The sequence below is a fragment of the Muscardinus avellanarius genome, assembly GCF_963383645.1.
Source record: "Muscardinus avellanarius genome assembly, chromosome: 3".
Lineage (NCBI taxonomy): Eukaryota > Metazoa > Chordata > Mammalia > Rodentia > Gliridae > Muscardinus > Muscardinus avellanarius.
Window position 1 is genome coordinate 142685358 of NC_137788.1, and position 16867 is coordinate 142702224.

The 16867-nt window shown below is 52.4% G+C and overlaps 1 protein-coding gene across 1 annotated transcript in view; it reads right to left on the reverse strand.

Annotated features, from left to right (window-relative positions):
- The window catches only part of ADAMTS7 (ADAM metallopeptidase with thrombospondin type 1 motif 7), a gene marked incomplete at both ends in the record, with an annotated part of 44030 nt that overhangs the window by 9827 nt on the left and 17336 nt on the right, over nucleotides 1–16867 (reverse strand). Inside the window, 6 exon segments of the mRNA XM_080691106.1 lie at nucleotides 989–1109; nucleotides 1790–1923; nucleotides 2224–2393; nucleotides 4430–4575; nucleotides 4930–5022; nucleotides 5184–5328. Coding sequence (XP_080547232.1) covers nucleotides 989–1109; nucleotides 1790–1923; nucleotides 2224–2393; nucleotides 4430–4575; nucleotides 4930–5022; nucleotides 5184–5328 — 809 coding nt within the window.

The following is a 16867-nucleotide window of genomic DNA, read 5'->3' on the forward strand; positions in this document are numbered from 1 at the left end:
AAAAAGTTTTTTTGTTTTTGTTTTATAGTACTGGGGATGGAACCCAGGGGCATCCTACTCTGAGCTATGCACCCAGCCCCCTTCACGCTTGAAGCAGGGGCTCACTAAGTTGCTGTGGCTGGCCTGAAAGCTGCGATCCTCCCGTCTCAGCCTCCCCAGTCCTGGGGTTGCAAGAGTGCTCACCACGCCCGGCTCATTCTTGTTCTTTCAATTAAGGAGGGCCACTCCGGGGCCTGACAGAACTCTAAGCACTGCACCTGTGTACACTCCTGGGTAACAACCCTGCAACAGAAACATTACTATTATCCCACTTTACAGATGTGGAAACGGAGGCACAGGGAGGTCAAGTAACTTGCACAAGAGTCCTGCTGGAAAGTGAATGGGGCTCCGGGCTCAGGCTGTAACGTTACTGGGATGAATGAAGTCTGAGCTTCTTGGCCTGGCTTTCGAGGCCCACAGCCAAGTGGTTGTGCCAGGCAGAGAGCACACTTTCGTGCCTCCCGGCTTGGTGCAAAGCTTCCTCTAACTGAGGATGCCCAGGAAGCCTGCTGTGGCCTCCGCAGAGCCTGCACTTTCTTCCTCGGTGTGCTCTCAGCCCTCTGAGCGTCCCTACACCGAACCAGCCACAGGGAGAGCTTCTACCACCTGGTCAGACTATGAGCTCTTCGCCTCCAGACCCCAAGGCAAGGACACAGAACCGGGGAGGTCTCTGACGCTTCATAATTAGCAACGCTCTGAAATGATGGCGTCCTCACACAAGCTGGGCTGGCCCTGCCTGAGGTCCCCAGGACTGGAGGCTTCCCCATGAGGCCTGGCCTCTGCACCCGGGCCAGGGACCCCTGACTCCTGCAAGGACTTAAGGACAGGCGAGGGGGCCTCTAGTCTGGGTGGGGACCATAAAGGTCAAGGGCACGGCCTGGAGGAGGTGAGGAAGGAGTCCCCAAGTTAAGAACACACCCCTCCCCCCAACAGCGGTCCCAACCCGTACCCAGGCCCTCGGCCTCCTCGAAGGTCTCGCTCACGGTGAGACAGGTTGAGCCGTTGCCCTGGCACACGCCACAGCGGTCCTCCACGGCACCAGAGTCGATCTCAAAGTCGCAGCCCACATTCTGCAGCACACAGGGGAGGAGGCCCATGTGCCGGGCTGCAGCCCTCTCCCCATGTCCTCCAGGTTGCTAGAAGTGAGCTCGGGATCGGGTTGGGAGCCCTAGCTCTGGGCGTTGCACCACACTGTGCAGTCTGACCCCAAATGGACCTCGCTCTCCAAACCTCATTTTTCCCAGACGTGATACGGGGCGCTCAACCCATCCTTCAAAAACACATTGTGAGCACCATGAGACAGGAAAAATCTTATAAAAAGCTGTGGGTGGACAGAGGACCTGGCACACCATGGACTCCCGCCCAGAGCAGAAACAAGATTTTGATATCAAAAGCACTAGTTTAGCACCTCCTAGCTGGTCCTCTGATGCCCAGGGGCTTAGAGGGCAAGAAGGTAGGTGCCACTGTTTAACCCCAGGTGGAACCTGGCCTGGGCTGTTTTCCTGGCTGGGTGGCGCCGTAACGTCAGGAGAAGCAGAGGCAGCCAGTGAGGATGAGGTGGGAAGGTGGTGGCGCGGAGGCCGGGGATATGGGGCCCAGTGGGGAGAGGGGAGCGTTGCCTTACAGGTCATAAGGGGGCAGAAGCTGGGATGCCCAGTGGTGTGGTATGGGTAGGGCAGCGAGGAAGGACTCAGAGGAAGGAGACTAAGGACAAGTGGTACTGGGAGGCCCTGCTGCCGCCCAGGCACACCTTGCAGATGCCATTGATGCAGAGATCACGACTGGTCTGGTCTTGGCCGCAGGGGGTGCCATCGATCACTGCGTCCCGAAGCTTCTCAGAAAAGTACTCTTTCAAGGGCCGGCAGTGCAGCTCACAGGGGTTGTCTGGGGGCCCAAGTCGTGAACTCATCAGGAGCAGCCAGGGCAGATGCTATGGAGGCCACCAGGAAGACCCCTCCCCAACACACAGCGATGGCGGGCCAGGGGCTACAGCCAGCCTGCTAGCTATCTGCAGGGCTGCAAACTGGGGAGCTAGAGTGAGCCCCAGCCCCAGGGGACAGTGGGGAGGAGCTGAGGGCCAGGGGGACAACCAGGCCTCCTGTCTGGATCACCAGGTGACCCAGTGGTGTTCCCACCAGAGACCCCAGCCCTCTGGGCTCGGGTCTCGCAGGGGGCAGGACTCACCATTGCTGACCACAGGCACCCATGTGTGCTTGTGGCCGTTGTAGAGCATAGAGTCAAAGCTGCTGCACTGGACCTGGCGGAAGGAGGGCTGGCCGGGGGGACAGGCCTCCAGGTTGCAAAGCCGGAAGCGCCTCCACTGGCCCACGCAGTACTTGCCCTTGTTTTTGGGGCTGTCGGGAGAGCCAGGGCGGGGGCGTGAGTGCACTGTCAGGCGCTTCAAGCTGCATCTGCCTCCCCACACACAGTCCCACAGCCTGCCTTTGCTCACCCGGCCCTCAGAGACTGCCCACTCTCTGGTTCAGACACATCCTCCCTGTTTGTAAGGACCTAATGTGGCCGTTAGAAGCCTGGCCTCTGATCTCAGCTGGCTGGATGGCCACAGGCAAATGTCTGGCCATCCTCTGGGCCTCTGTTTCCTCATCTGCGAAAGGGGGTCGGGGCTGCCTCTGCAAAGGCCTGCTGAGAGTCTGAGGCATGCAGCGGACAAGACTGGCACTGGCCCATAAGACCCAGCACCCTAAAGAGCCCCTGCAGGCCCCCAGAGGGGCTGCCAGAGCAAACCACTTGAACTCTACCCGCACCCAGAGTTTTTGTAGTGCTAAGGATTGATTCCAAGGGCATTCTACCTCTGACCTATATCCCCCATCCTTATTTTATGTTTATTTTAAAACAGGGTCTGCCGGGCGTGGTGGCGCACGCTTGTAATTCCTGCACTTGGGAGGCAGAGGCAGGAGGATCGAGTCCAGCCGCTCTGGTTTAAGAGACCCTGTTTCAAAAATACAGAAAATAGGTCTGGGAGTGTAGCCCAGAGGTAGAAGGGCTTCCAGGAACCCCAGTACCACCAAAAAAAAAAAAAAAAAACAGGGTCTCACTAGGTAGCTGAAGGTCTAGTTAAGTTGCTAAGGCTGGCCTTGAACCTGCAATCCTATCTCAGCCTCCCAAGTATTGGGATTATAAGTGTGTGCCACCATGCCTGGCTTATGGTTTGGATTTAAGTATTTTTGGGGGTTGGTGTACTGGGGGTAAAACCCAGGGGCTTTTCTACCTCCAGGCTATATTCCCAGACCTATTTTTTATACTTTGGAAACAGAGTCTCACTAAGTTGCTGAGAGCCTCACTAAGTAGCTGAGGCTGACTTCGAACCCGTGTGATCCTACTGTCTCAGCTTCCCAAGCACAAAGATTACAAGCGTGAGCCACCATGCCCGGCTTTATAGTTTGGATTTAAAATGTCACTCAGGCCGGGCGTGGTGGCGCACGCTTGTAATCCCCGCGCTTGGGAGGCTGAGACAGGAGGATCGCACAGGTTCGATGTCAGCCTCAGCTACTTAGTGAGGCTCTCAGCAACTTAGTGAGACCCTGTTTCCAAATAAAATATAAAATAGGTCTGGGAGTATAGCCTGGAGGTAGAAAGCCTCTGGGTTCCACCCCAGTTCCACCAAAAAAAAAAAAAAAAAAAAAAATGTCACTCAGACCCCATGTGGTAGTCAAAACAGCCATATTGGAGGCTGGACTTGCTTGCTGGGGAGGGGGTCCCTGGGCGTGGGGGACAGTGTTTCCTAGGCAGGTTGCTGCAGCTTCCTGCTCTGCTCTCGCTGCCTCCATGAGTTTCCAGTGAGCTCGCTCTCGAGCTCTCCCCACCCACCCCCTCTCTCTCACCTCCCTTCCCCTGCCACCACCATTGTGTCCTGAGGACCTGCAGCTGCGGCTTCTGCTTGTCAGCTGACTAATCATAGACTGAAATCTCAGAACTGTGAGCAAATAAACTTCTTCCTCTAAGTGTGTGTGTCAGGGGCCTGGGTCACAGCGCCGAGAATGCTGACCAAAACACCTGTGTCACCTGCCTTTCCCTCTGACAGCAACTTTACCAGGTGGGTACTGTTATCACCCCATGATACAGCTAAGAAAACCCAGAGAAGGGGTGGAGAAGGAAGCCCTTTGCGTAAGAGGTGGAGAGGATCAGAACCCTAATGCCTCTAAGGTCCAGGGTCTAAGCACAACCACTACTTTCTCCCAACTCCTTCCAGCCTGCTGTTGCTTGGCTGCATGGCCCCTGGCTGCTTCTGCAATGGAGTTTGCACTGGGGAATTCTTCTGGAAGTGACCTAAGGTGACCTAGACACTCGGGACTTGGCCAACATTTCTGGGAGCTGGAGGCTAAATTCCCCGCAATCGGGTCCCTTGGTCCCACCCAGGGCCCACACTTACGTGGGCTGCGTGCACTGCCGCTCAGCGCTCTGCACACCCATTCCACAGCTCCGTGAGCAGTCGGACCAGGCACTCCAGCCGGACCAGCCGCCGTCCACAGCCCCGGGCACGGGGCCCACAGGGACGCACTTCCTCCTGAGACACCACTGCAGAGACAGATAGAAGCAAGCCCACCCCACACCCATCAGTCATCCTCTCCCTGTTGAGGAGGTGGGCAGGAAGGTCTCAAAGGACAGAGGGAAAGGATGGAAGGCATGAGAGAGGCCTCTTGGGGTTACCTGCAACCCAGGCCCAGAGGCAAGGCGGAGCGAGGACTAAGCGCCGGAACGTAGCCTCTGAGCCGAAGATTCCTTGGAGAATCCTGGCCTCAGGCCCTGCCCCGTGCCTCTGTTTTGCAGATGGGGACTTGGGTCAGAGAGGGCCGGGGGTCTGCTAGGAGCAGCAGGGAGTCCAAGCTGCAGTTGACTCCAGCGCACGGCTGGGCTGGGAGCAGCCCCTACCTTGCCCTCGCCACACGTGGTACCATCTGCAACCGCGTCCAGCTTGGAGCGACAGGTGGTCCCCACAGAGCACCAGAGTGTGTGGCAGACATTCTGCGAGGAGACGGGCCATGCCTGTATTCCTTCATCCTGCCCTGCCCTTCGCCATCCCCAGTGGCCCCTCCCCAGCACTGGTGCATCACAGGAGGCCCCAGACTGGGTGGCGAGGCCTGTCCTCCACACCCCATGCCCTCCCCCACGGGGCCCACACTCACGTCTATGTCTTTACAGAAGGCAGAGCGAGCCCCATACTGTAGGCGGCACTGGTGGTTCGCGTCATAGAGGACTCCGGGCAGCACCGAGGGCAATTCAATGACACTCTTGGCTGGATGGTCATCCAGGCACTGGCCCCACCCACGGCTACAGAGATGCGACAGGAAGGTGGACTGAGGGGCTGCCCGTTCCTGGGGCAGGAGAGCCCACGAGACCCAAGGCCTCGGCAGTGCTGGGAAGCAGGTGAGACGGGCACGGCACGGGGCCCTCAACTGCGAATCTGGGGCGACACCAGCCTCCCCATGTGGCCCCGCCAGCCCCGACCCCAGCCTGACAGCGGCCTCCAGACTTCTCTCCCTCACCTCCCATGCTCTCTGCCTGATGCCTGGCCCCGGCTCAAGCTGCCCCACTGCGCTCCAGCTCTGCCAGTGAAGCCCCTCCGCCAGGTAAGGAAAGGACCGAGCGCCCTCCCCTGGGAAGCCTGGACCAACCCCTCCCACGGCCTAGTTCTAAGCACCTATAGCCTCTGCCCCCAGCCTCGACCCCGCAGCCAGGATTGACAAGGATCTGGAGAAGGTTACATTACAGTTAATAAAGCTAAGGCCTCTGAGGGACCCAACCCAGGCAGAGACCTAGGGACACCCATGGAAGGCCAGGTCCTGAAAGCAGCCTGTGTTCTGGGAGAGTCCAAGGGCTGCAATGCCAACTCCTTTAGAGCCAACTGCCCTGCCTCCATTGCTCCCCTACTTCTTCCTGCCTTGCCCAGGGCCAGCACTGCATGACAGCAGCAGAGAGACCAGTCGACAGGAGCAGGCACAGCCTGTAGACGTTACAAACTCCTGCTGCACGGCGCTGAAGATGTGGCCATCCAGGCGCCCCACCAGCAGGCGGGGGCAACAGAGGTACAGGGCCCAGGAGAGGATGCCCAGGTCCAGCTCAGCCACCTCTGCCCCATCTTCCTGGTGCACAGCTAGTAGCTGCGGGGGCCAGTGGCTGTCTTGCTGCCCGAGCTGGGTTCTGGGAAGAACCATGGCAGCCTCACCCAGGAGTGTGAGCACACTGGCCTGGGGCTCACTGACATCCTGAAGACTGGGACAAGGTCCCAGGCAGGACTGAACTACACAGCTAGACAGGGATAGGGCAGGCGTGGGTAACAGGGGCTTGGATGGAGGCAGGACCTACAGGGTGGGAGCCTGGGCCAGGGTGCAGAGCAGAAACCCTCTGGTTTTCCAGTCTGGGAGGCTGAGGGCGGACAGTGCCAAGCCTGGGAGCCAGGATGAGCACAGGGTGCTGGTTGGGGCAGGCAGGGTGCAGGGGAGGGTGTCACGGGGCAGAAGGGCAGAGAACTTGGGGTCTTGCAGGAAGAGAGAAGAGGAGACACCATGGACACGGAGAGGCTGGGAGAAGATAAGGACCAGAGAACAGGTCCAACGGCACCAACCAAAGGCAGATTTGGGAGAGGCTGGGGGCAGCTCAGATGCTGGAGTCCTGGGGTTCAGATTTCAGAGGAGGACAGGCAGCTGTGAGTCCTGGGATGGTGGGTGATCTAGGTGGTCCCCCAAGTCCCCGGGCTGGTGACAAGCCCTGATTCCAGCCTCGGAGCCTGGACTGCTCCTGAGGACCCTGGGAATCCTTCTGGGGCCCTAAGTGGATTCCTCTAACAAGGCATGGGCAAATGAGGAGCGGTTGGATGCACCCTGCGCCCCAGATGGCCATACCCAGGCTGGACCCGGGCACGTGGCATGCACCCTCTCACCGTCTCCTCATACCATGGCCCCTTATACACACAGGGCCCACAGGGTCTGTCACACCCCAGGTCACAGGACACAAAGCCAGACCCAGGCTGCCAATGGCCACAGTGTCCAGTTGAGCCTCATAGCCAAGCAGGAGGCCAGCCTCAAATACTTCACCCCAGATGCAAATTCAAAGCCATGGCAGCTGAGGCCTGTCGAGCCAGGGCAGAGCGTCGGCAGCAGGTGGCGGGGCGGCGGGCCCTGGGCTCCCTCCTTTCCTTTAGGCCACTGTGATTCATGCCCCCTGGGCATTATATATATATATATATATATATATATATATATATATATATAATTTTGTGTGTGTATGGGACTAAGAATTGAAGGGTCGCCCCCCAGCCCTATTTTATTCTTTATTTTAAAACAGGTAAGCCGGGCGTGGTGGCACACGCTTGTAATCCCAGCGTTCAGGAGGCTGAGACCACAGGATCGCGGTTTGCAGACAGCCCCAGCTACTTAGTGAGGCCCTCTGCAACTTAGTGAGACCCTGTTTCAAAATAAAGAATAAAGCTGGGCGTGGTGGCACACGCTTGTAATCCCCGTGCTTGGGAGGCGGAGATAGGAGGATCGCTCAGGTTCGAAGCAAGAGACCCTGTTTCCAAATAAAAATAGGTCTGTGAGTATAGCCCGGAAGTAGAAGGGCTTCCAGGAACCCCAGTACCACCAAAAATAAATAAGGAAAGAATAAAAAATAGGGCAGTGGGTATAGCTCAGAGGTCATATGCCCCTAGGTTTCATCCCCAGATCCGCAATAAATAAATAAATAAATAAATAAATAAAACAGGTCTCACTAAATTGGCTCAAAATAAAATTTAAAAAAAATTAAAACAAATGAAGCCGGGCATGGTGGCGCATGCTTGTAATCCTTGCGCTTGGGAGGTTGAGACAGGAAGATCGCACAGGTTTAAAGTCAGCCTCAGCTACTTAGTGAGGCTCTCAGCAACTTAGTGAGACCCTGTTTCCAAATAAAATATAAAGTAGGTCTGAGAGTGTAGCCCGGAAGTAGAAAGCCTCTGGGTTCCACCCCCAGTACCAAAAAAAACAAAAACAAAAAACAGATGACTGTGAGCCAGGCATGGTGGCATATGCTTGTAATCCCAGTACTTGGGAGGCCGAGATGGGAGAATGGCAATTTTGCGGCCAGTCTCAGCACCTTAGTGAGACCCTAAAACAAGTAAAAAATAAATAAATAAAAATAGAATACGGCTGAGATGTGACTTAGAGGTAGAAAAACCCTGGGTTCAATCTCTGGTTCCTCCCCAAAAGAAACCCAAGATCTCTGCCCAGCTATTGATTCTATGTGGTCTGGGGCCACCCTGGACCCTCTCTGGGCCTTCACATCTTCATCTATAAGAGGCTGACCCTAAACTACAGAAGAATAAATAGCAGTGTCCACTTGGAAAGGTCATGTGGGTGGCCAGCAGCCAGCCCTTCCTTCCTCCAGCCTGCTCCTCTCACACACCCTGCCCTTCCCCTAGGGGCCCCTCTCGGCGCTAATTATAGCAGGGCCGGGCAGCCCCACACCGGTCTGAGCAGACAATAGGCAACTCCTCCAGCCGTCCACCACCTGTGGGACACTGCATGACACTGCCTGACACTCTGGTCATGGAGCCGCTGGACACTGAGGGCCCAAGAGAAGTGAGGATCCCCATACTCAACCGCCTGCCTCTTTCCCCACAGAAAACGGCTTTGCGGGCAGGGATGAACAGGGCCTCCTTCTCAGAGGCCGTTCCTGAGTCCAGGAAAGGCCAGCGTCCCCCTCCTCCTTCCTACAAACCCCACAAAGATCGGTAAACAGGTACTTGGCAGCCCAGCGACACCAGGTGCCACAGAGAGACTGGTGGTCCGTGCGTGCTGGGTGACTCCGGCACCTTCTGGACCTCACTCCCTCGACCCCCACCCCCATTTGGGTATGGCCTCTTGCCTGTGTCTTAAAGGGACTAAAGGCTGGGAGACAGGCAGATGCCACACTGCCCATCTGAGCACCACCTCTCCTTCTGCCTTCTTGGGATGGAGAGGGGCAGGTGTGCACTGACCGCTGGGAGATGGTGGTCTTCTCTTTCCTAGGCCCCCCTTAGGCAATGAGGCGTAACTCTGTCCTCCTGCCTCTGCCCGGCTTGGGGAGAGCTGGCTCAGGCTCCCTGCCTCTCCGCCCACCCTCACCCCAGGCCCAGGGCCAAATCCCTCATACATTCCAGAAGATGTATGAGGACAGAGACTTGCCTGTCTGTCTGTCCTAGAGCCAGGGTGCTGGGCGGCGCCCTGGGTGGGGCAGCTGGGAACAGGCCCTGGGGGTATTTTGGAGGTGCCTACTTATTCTGATTTTCAACCATTCTCCCATTCTCTGCCCCTCTCTGGGAAAGGAGACACCTCCTCTCCACCCCCAGGCCCCTTCCCCAAGTCCATACATATATCACTTGGAAATAGCAGGAAAACAGTAAGTCGTGACCGTGTAATGAGTGTAGACTTTTCACAAGTTTTTCATTTAGTCCTCACAGCAAACACGTGGGTTGGTCCCAGCATCTGCCCCATTTTCTTGTGTGTGTGTGTGTGTGTGTGTGTGTGTGTGTGTGTGTGTTTTGTGTAGAAACCCAGGGGCTTTCTACCTCTGAGCTATACCCCCCTTAGCCCTTTTTATTTTTGAAACACGATCTTGCTAAGCTTCTGAGGATCTCACTATGTGAGGCTGGCTTCGAACGTGTAATCCTCCTGTCCCAGTCTCCCAAGTACTGGGGTTACAGGTGTGTACCACTACGCCCAGCATCACTCCCATTTTTTTGAGTCTTAAGGGATAGTGTAACTTGTGTGCTAACAGGGTTAGAAACCTGGGCCAGAGTCCAGGTTTTGAATCACCAAACTAAACTCTTCCTTGCCTCCAAACACACTCCTCACACCAGAGGAGATGATGGCCTCACCTCCTCCCTGGGAGGCCAGCATCCTTGAACGTGTGTCCCCACATACCTGCTAAACCCCATGTGAGTGGACTTGTAGAAAAATGTGGCACATCGAGCAGACAGATTTATGCCTGCTCCCTTCTGAAGCCCCACGATGATAACTTATAAATAAGGCATATATCCATGTGGACAACGGTACGGGAATGGGGTACGACGAATGAGAGCCGTCTATGAAATTCCAGAAGCTGGAAAGCACAAAGCCAGCAGTAACTGACGGAACTAAGAGCCAGGTGCCTACAGAGGAGCCGGGAGAAGCAGGCACTGGAGGGACCGTGGTTGCTGAGGACAGGAACCCCACTGGAAGCCTTTAGGAAATGGCTCCCTACCCAGCAGGCGCGGGGTCACTCTCTAGTCAGGGTGAATGAGGAAGACCTGGCTCAGGTGAAAGGTGAAAGGCAGAGGGATGAGCTGCAGGGCGCTCATGAAGACACCCCCGCCCTTTAGCCAGAGTTAACACTGTCCCAGGAGAAGACTAGAGGATTCCTGTCCGGTGTACTGACACCAGAAAATGACCTCAGATTCTGACGCTGGAGGACCTCCCAAAGAAACAGCTCCATCCCAGCCTCCTTCGTAGTGACAGGGAAGAGTCCTGCCCAAGTCCACGTGTCTCCCAACAGGCGCCCCCCCCTCTCCATGCATGAAACAGCCAACATATAGAGAGAAAACCTTCAGTAACCATCCTCCAAAGAAAAAGATTTCAGAGAACATGAAAAAATAATAATAATAATACCCAGCAGGGTGCATCAGTAGATGGCTGTAATCCCAGTACTTGGGAGGCTGAGACAAAAGGATTACAGGTTCGAGGCCAGCTTCATTCAGCCATTTAGCAAAATCCTGTTTGATAGAAAATAAAAAGGGCTAGCTGTATCTGGGAGGTAGAATGCTCCTGGGTTTATCCCAGTACTGATTACAAACAAACAAACTCCATAGAAGTAATAACCTGAGGAAGATAAGATACTATACTCATGAAATAAAATAGGTTAATAAAAGGGTGTATGTAGTAAATAAGAAAGCTTGGGAAATAAAAAGTATAATAAAAAGAAATAAAAATTTAACAGAAGAATTGTGAGGTAAAGGTAAATGCGTACCTCCCAGAAAATAGAAAGAGATGAACAACAGTTTAAAAGTAGGTGGAGTCTGAAGGGACCAGGACCTGTGTGAACATGAGCATTTAAAAAAAAAAAAAAAGTTGTGAAATACCATAATGAAATCAAAATAGAGAAAAAAATAAAATAGCAAGAGAAAAAAATGTTTAAAACTTAAAAAATGAGAGGCAGGCATGGTGGCACATGCTTGCGATTCCAGCACTCGGAAGGCTTAAGACAGGAGGATCCAGGTTCACAGCCAGCCTCAGCTACTTAGTGAGGCCCTCTGCAACTTAGTGAGACCCTGTTTCAAAATAAAGAATAAAAATCGGGCTGGGGGTATAACTTGGAGGTAGCATGCCCCTGGGTTCCATCCCCAGAACTGGGGGGGGGGGGAAACTTAGGAAATGAGAACGGACCACTAAATATTAAGGGTTTCAGAAAGAAAAAAAAGAGAAGATTACCAAATAAATAATACAAGCACATTTCTAAGAACTAAACACCATGAGTTTCCAGATTAGAAGGGTCTAATGAGTGGCCCAAAACACAAAAACAGAGCAAGGCACATAGCTGTGAAATATTAACTTAACAAAACACATACAGAGAAAGAGAGAATCCTAAAAGCTTCCAGACTTTTTTGGGGGGTAGGGGGTGTTCTTGAAGATTGAACCCAGGGGCTTCCTACCTCTGAGCTGTACCCCCAGCCCTATTTTATTTTCTCATTTTGAAATAGGGGCTCACTAAGTTAAGGAGGGCCTCACTAAGATCTTGAGGCTGGCCCCCAGCCTGCAAACCTCCTGCCTCAGCCTCCCAAGTACTGGGATTGGAGGTATGCGCCACCACGCTTCTAGACTTTTTAGCGGGTCACATTCAGAGGCCTGGGGATCAGAATGGCACGGGATGTCTCAGCAGCAATGCTGGAAACTAGAAGAAAATGCCTCCCACGTCCTGAAGGAGGGTGACTCAACCTGGGTGATAGCAAACCCAACTATGATGCAGAGACAAGAGAAGAGTAAAGACACTTTCAGAGGCGAACCATTTACCCCTATTCACCCTTTTCCAGAAAACTTGCGCCCCACACAAACAAATAAAAAAATCTACACGTGGTGACACACGCTTGTCATCGGGTACTTGGGAGGATCACAGATTTGTAGCCAGCCTCAGCTACTTAAGACCCTGCTTCAAAATAAAAATAAAAAATAGGGCTGGGGATGTAGCTCAGAGGTAGAATGCCCCTGAGTTTGATCCCCAGTACCAAAAAATAAAAATAGTAAAAAAAAATAAAAGACCAAATTCCCCAAGAAAGTAGCATGGGGTCCCCAAATATTTAGGGTAGACCAAGAAAGCATCCCGTTTAGACTAGAAGACAGAAGGAAGTTAGAGGTCCAAGCAAAGGAACTGGTTATCTGGTGGGGATTCTCTTCTGGGAAACAGCATTCAGAGGTATGGGGAGGATTACTAAAGGAAGCGGAAGGCAAAGAAAATGAGGCAAATAAAAATCCTATTCTTAGGAAGAAATGTCTTAAACCAGGCGTGGTGGTGCACGCTTGTAATCCCAGTACTTGAGAGGCTGAGACAGGAGGATCACAGGTTCGAAGCCAGCCTCAGCAACTTAGTGAGGCCCTCTGCAAATGCATGAGGATCTGTTTCAAAATAAAAAATAAAATAGAGTTGGAGGTGTAGCTCAGAGGTAGAATGACCCTGGGTTCAACTGCCAATAACACACACACACACACACACACACACCCCACATGTAATCTCCCTAGGTATGATGGCACATACCTGTAATCCCAGCTACTAAGGAGGCTGAGATGGGAAGATTGCAGGTTCGAGACCAGCCCCAGCAACATAGCAAGACCTTCAGCACCTTATGGGACCCTGTTTTAAAATTAAAAACTAAAAATGGATGCCAGGCATAGTGGCATATGCTTGTAATACCAATACTTTGGGAGGGTAAGATAGGAGGATTGCAGATTCGAGACCAGCCTCAGCCATGTGGGAGACTCTCAGCAACCTAGTGAGACCTTGTTTCAAAACAAAAAATAAAAAGGGCTGGGGGTAGAGCTCGGAGGTGGATTGCCCCTGGGGTCAATCCCCTGTACCTCAAAAAAAAAAAAAATGTCATCTTGTTACAACACGTAGATCAGCAAAAAAACACACAGTCACCATAAGAACACTGAATATGGACTTAACCTAAGTGTTAATGCTGAACTCAGAGGGCTGGGGAGGTCGGGGATGGGTGCGCAGGAGGCCCTGCAGAGGCCACATCTCCACCTTCCACATAAGACCTAAATGACAAAAATCAAGAAATGTGTTTTGGAACTATGAAAGCAAATGTAGGACAAAGTTGTAAGAGTTAAGGTAGAAAGTGTCTGTCTAGAAAAAAGCAAAGGGGGTGGGCTGGAGTACGGAGATGACTTGAGCCATCTTGCACTATCTGTCTTTGAATTGGAGGTTTGCGATCAAGGTCTGCCGGGCGCAGGAGCACACACGGGGCTGGGAGACACAGTCTGTGCCCGCCCTCGACCCCATTTGCATCTCGCATTCACTTGGCCCAAGCAGCCTTGGCATTCTTTCTTACACCAGTTACCAAAATGAAAGGGCAGCCACCCCAGAGTTCCTCTTACTTCCAGTCTTTCCTTAGTCATCAGAGAGCAAAAGGTAAGCTGGGCATGGTGGCACAGGCTTGTAATCGCAGTACTTGAGGCTGAGACAGGAGGATCGCAGGTTCAAAGCTAGCCTCAGCAACTTAGCGAGGCTCTCAGCAACCTACTGAGACCCTGTCTCCAAATAAGAAATAAAATCGGGGATGGGCGTGGTGGTGCTTGTAATCCCAGCATTCGGGAGGCTGAGACAGGAGGATCTGGGGTTCATAGACAGCCTCAGCTTCTTAGTGAGGCTCTTTGCAACTCAGTGAGACCCTATTTCAAAATAAAGAATAAAAAATAGGACTGGAAAGCTGGGCATGGTGGTGCACACTTGTAATCCCAGCACTTGGGAGGCTGGGACAGGAGGATCACACAGGTTCAAAGCCAGCCTCAGCTACTTAGTGAGGCTCTCAGCAACTTAGTGAGACCCTGTTTCCAAATAAAGTATAAAAAATAGGTCTGGGAGTATAGCCCGGAGGTAGAAAAGCCCCTGGGTTCCACCCTCAGTAACACACACACACACACACACACACACATACACACAGGGCTGGGAGTGTAGCTTGGAGGTAGAATGCCCCTGGGCTCAATCCCCAGTACCAAAGAAAAGAAAGAAAAAGGTAGGTAGAGTGTTGGAAGAATGTGCACATATCCAGGACAGAAATAACTGAAAATAACCCAGTTTGTTTTGTGCAGTATTTGAGCTATTCTGGTAAATATGTGCTCTGAAAGATAAATTGTGCAATCGTGATGATTCTGTACCTCAGTGTTCTTGTATTTGCAGTTGGCGTGGTGGTGCACACTTATCCCCAGTACTTGGGAAGCTGAGTCAGGAGGATTGCAGGTTTGAGACCAGCCTCAGCAGTTTAGTGAGAGCCTCAGGAACTTAGCAAGACTCTGTTTCAAAATTTTAAAAAAGTCGGCCATGGTGGCACACGCTTGTAATCCTAGTACTTGGGAGGCTGAGACAGGAGGATCGCAGGTTCACAGCCAGCCTCGGCTACTTAGTGAGGCCCTCCGCAAATTAGTGAGAGCCTGTTTCAAAATAAAGAATGGTAAATAGGGCTGGGCATGTATCCCGAAGGTAGAATGCCCCTGAGTTCCATCCCCAGTACCACAAGGGAAAAAAAATAATAGGGCTGAGAGTGTAGCTTGGAGGTAGAATGCCGCTGGTTTCAAACTCTCGTACCCCAAACAAACAAATAAATCAATAAATGTTCTTATATTTGTATTTAAAACTGGCACTAAGGGTTGGGGTGTAGCTCAGTGGAAGGGCAGTTACTTAGCCGGTGCCAGGCCCTGGGTTTGTTTTTTTTTTTTTTTTTTGTGGTACTGGGGTTCCTAGAAGCCCTTCTACATCCAGGCTACACTCCCAGACCTATTTTTTAATTTTTGGAAACAGGGTCTCTTAAGCCAGTGCGGCTGGCTTCGAACCTGCGCGATCCTCCTGTCTCTGCCTCCCAAGCGCGGGGATTACAAGCGTGCGCCACCACACCCGGCGTCAGGCCCTGGGTTTGATCCCCAGCACTGCAAAACTGACACTGCACAAAGTGAAGATGAATAGTAAAAATTATGCTAATTATTATTATTACTTTTTTACATTCTACCTCTGAGCTACATCCCCAGCCCTATTTTTTTTTTTTTCCGGTACTGGGAATGGAACCCAGACACATTCTACCTCCAAGCTACACCCCAGCCCAATTTTTTATTCTTTATTTTGAAACAGGGTCTCGCTGAGTTGCAGAGGGCCTCACTAAGTAGCTGAGGCTGACCGTGAACCCAAATCCTCCTGTCTCAGCCTCTCAAATGCTGGGATTACAAGCTTGAGCCACCAACGCCGGCCTATGATAATAATTAACATTTTTCAGCCGGGCGTGGTGGCGCACGCTTGTAATCCCCGCTCTTGGGAGGCTGAGACAGGAGATCGCACAGGTTCAAAGCCGGCCTCAGCTACTGAGTGAGGCTCTCAGCAACTTAGTGAGACCCTGTTTCCAAATAAAATATAAAATAGGTCTGGGAGTATAGCCTGGAGGTAGAAAGCCTCTGGGTTCCACCACCAGTACCACCAAAAAAAAAAAAAAAAAAATAATAATAATAATAATAATTAACATTTTTCTTATTTAAAGCCATGTTAAATAAGAATCCAAAATATTTTTTTTTTGGGGGGGATACTAAGGATTGAACCCAATGGTGCTCTACCACTGAACTGCATCCCATCCCCAGCCCTTCTTATTTATTTGGAGAAAGGGTCTTGTCATTCAGCCTGTCCTAGTACTTGCAATGCCCTGCTTTAGCTTTCTGAGTAGCTAGAACCACAGGCCTGCTGCATGGAAATACAAAATATCAGGAATGAAGCCAGACATTCTACCTCTGAGCCACACTCCAGCTCTTTTAATTTGCTATGTTTGAAACAGGGTCTTGCTAGTTACTGAGGGGCTCCCTAAGTTGCTGAGGCTAGCCTCAAACCTGCAATCTTCCTGTCTCCACTGCCCAAGTACTGAAATCACAGGTATGAGCCACCACGCGCAGGTAAAAATATAAAATATCTTTACAAATTAAAAGACCACAAAAGATGAGCCGGGCATGGTGGCGCACGCTTGTAATCCCAGCACTCGGGAGGCTGAGACTGGAGGATCGCGGTTCACGGACAGCCTCAGCTACTACTTAGTGAGGCCCTCTGCAACTTAGTGAGACCCGGTTTCAAAATAAAGAATAAAAAATAGGGCAGGGGGTGTAGCTCGGAGGTCAAATGCCCCTGGGTTCCATCCCCACACCAGCAAAAAAAAAACCAAAAAACAAAACAACAACAACAAAAATAAAGAAAAAAAGAATAAAAAATAGGGCTGGGGATGTAGCTCGGAGGTAGAATTGCCCCTGGGTTTCATACCCAGTGCTGCAAAAATAAATAAATAAACAAACAAATAAAAGAAAGGAAAAAAAGCTTTGTATCTCAGCTCCTTAAGGGCTCTTTCTCCCTGCTCCTCTCCCTCATCTGGCAGCCTCTGTTCTTCACTCCCTATCTCGCAGTTCTCTGAAAACCATCACAGCCTCACCCTCCTCTCCTGGGAGCACCTGCCTCCTCTGGCCGAGATGCCTGTGAGCTCCTGCCCGCCCTCCAGGATGCAGCACAGGCAGCCCTTGCCTGGGAGCCCTGGGACCCCAGGCCCACCCGGGCCCTCCGCCCTGGCGCCCCTGCCCCGCGGGGCTGG